The sequence below is a fragment of the Pyxicephalus adspersus genome, chromosome 3, assembly GCF_032062135.1.
Source record: "Pyxicephalus adspersus chromosome 3, UCB_Pads_2.0, whole genome shotgun sequence".
NCBI lineage: Eukaryota > Metazoa > Chordata > Amphibia > Anura > Pyxicephalidae > Pyxicephalus > Pyxicephalus adspersus.
This window is the reverse complement of record NC_092860.1, coordinates 4,945,366-4,947,268: the sequence shown is the minus strand read 5'-3', so window position 1 is coordinate 4,947,268 and position 1,903 is coordinate 4,945,366. Positions and strand designations below refer to the sequence as shown.

General features: G+C 40.1%; 1 protein-coding gene across 1 annotated transcript in view; it reads right to left on the bottom strand.

The window, feature by feature from the left end:
* Positions 1-1,903, bottom strand: part of DUS1L (dihydrouridine synthase 1 like) — a 16,667-nt gene that overhangs the window by 13,410 nt on the left and 1,354 nt on the right. The window contains exon 2 of the mRNA XM_072403383.1: positions 747-855. Within this exon, the coding sequence (XP_072259484.1) occupies positions 747-855 (109 nt within the window). The remainder of the gene's footprint in view (positions 1-746; positions 856-1,903) is intronic.

The following is a 1,903-nucleotide window of genomic DNA, read 5'->3' as shown; positions in this document are numbered from 1 at the left end:
TCTTGCTCCTACTTTCTGCTCATTTAAAAGAGCGCTCAAAACCCATTTTTTCACACTTGCCTACCCATCTTCTTCTGTCTTTTGAAACCATCACTACTTCCCACCATTCTATATCTCCCCTCCTATTGTGTGTAAATTCCCCCACCTACTAGATTGTAAGCTCTTCGGGGCAGGGTCCTCTCATCCTGTATCACTGTCTGTAATCGTCTGTCATTTGCAAACCCGATTTAATGTACAGAGCTGCGTAATATCTTGGCGCTATATAAATTCTGTTTATTAATAATAATAATAATAATAATAGTAATAATAATAATAATAATAATAATAAAAGGAAAGCTGTCATTTAGCAAAAGCAGGGCAAAATAGCACGTGTTCTTTAAAGCTTACCTCCTCTGCTACCAATACATCCCCACATCCCCCTCCTGCCCCGTTGACCTATTGTAGTCCTTGGAAAGCACCTAGTGCCTGAGCGGGCCAATTTCCATCACATATGTGAAGGTCCTTAGGTCTGTAAACTCCAACACAGACTGTCATGGAGCTTATAAAGGGCTTTCAACTTGGGGTTCAGGTGAGCTAACAGAGATACAGGAGAGTGTGGGGAAGGCATATTCATCATTGGTGAGCTATATAGAACTTCTATTAGTCTAAATAACAGTAAGCAGCAAAACAGAGTCCATTACCTGATAACATTCACCAGAATATTATTTACACTGGTAGGGTTTTCCCTTCTTTGTATCGGCACCTACCTCTCTTTGCAATCATTTGTGGGCAACCAAGGTTCAGATCAATTGCATCACAATAGTCCTGAGCCAGAAGGGCCGCCTGGACAAACACTTCCGGGTCATTTGCACAAAACTAGAAAAGAAAAAAAAAAAGGAACAAACATGTCAGTCATGTATAATACACAGGTGTTAGATGTAATATACAGGTAAATATAGGAACCCCCACCCAGCCTGTTGTCATATATATATTTACAGGGTATACAAGGCTGTCACTCCATGCATCATATAAAATATACACAGGTAGGTGTCAGATGTAATACACAGGTGTCAGATGTAGCAAACCCTGGCCTGCTGTCATATATACAATGCCACGCATGCATCACATGTATCGGTGGATACAGGATCCCACACCCAGCCTATTGTCATATATATTACCCAGGTATACAGGACTGTCACTCCACACATCAGATTTAAAATGCAGGTAGACCTGCTGAAAATATTTATAATGAACAGGTATATGGAGCTGTTACTCCATGCATCAGATGTAATATACAGGTAGATATAACAAACTTTGACCTGCCCTGCTGATACATATACCAGGTATATGGGGCTGTTACTCCATGTATCAGTTGTATTATATAGGTAGATATAGCAATCTGCACCCAGGCTATTGTCATATATAGGAAGGAACCCCAAGGCTGTCAATATATGCTTTAGATGTAATATAAAGGTAGATATAGGAACCCCAGGCTGTCAATCCATGCATCCTTATGTAATATACAAGCCCCAACCACTCTAGTGTTATACATAACAAAGGGTTATATAGTGATGTCTTTCCATGGCAGATATAATATCCAGGATGACCAGATAGACTGAATTGTGATTTGGATAAAAAAAAAGGATGTAATAATGATTGGAATAAAGAATCCCTCGTCAGGCAGGAGGAATGGGATGACAATACAATACATGTCCAGTGTTCACCCCGGCCCCTTTAAGCTGGGTGCACTGCCCGGCACTTTTCAGTAACCAACCAGCTGTTCTCCTGGCATAAAATAATTCTGGGTTGAACACCTGTCACACACATGTCTGCACCTGGGCAGCAATGGCAAATCCTATGTTGGTACCCTAGAAGGACTAGAGACCATATTATATATATATATATATATATATATATATATATA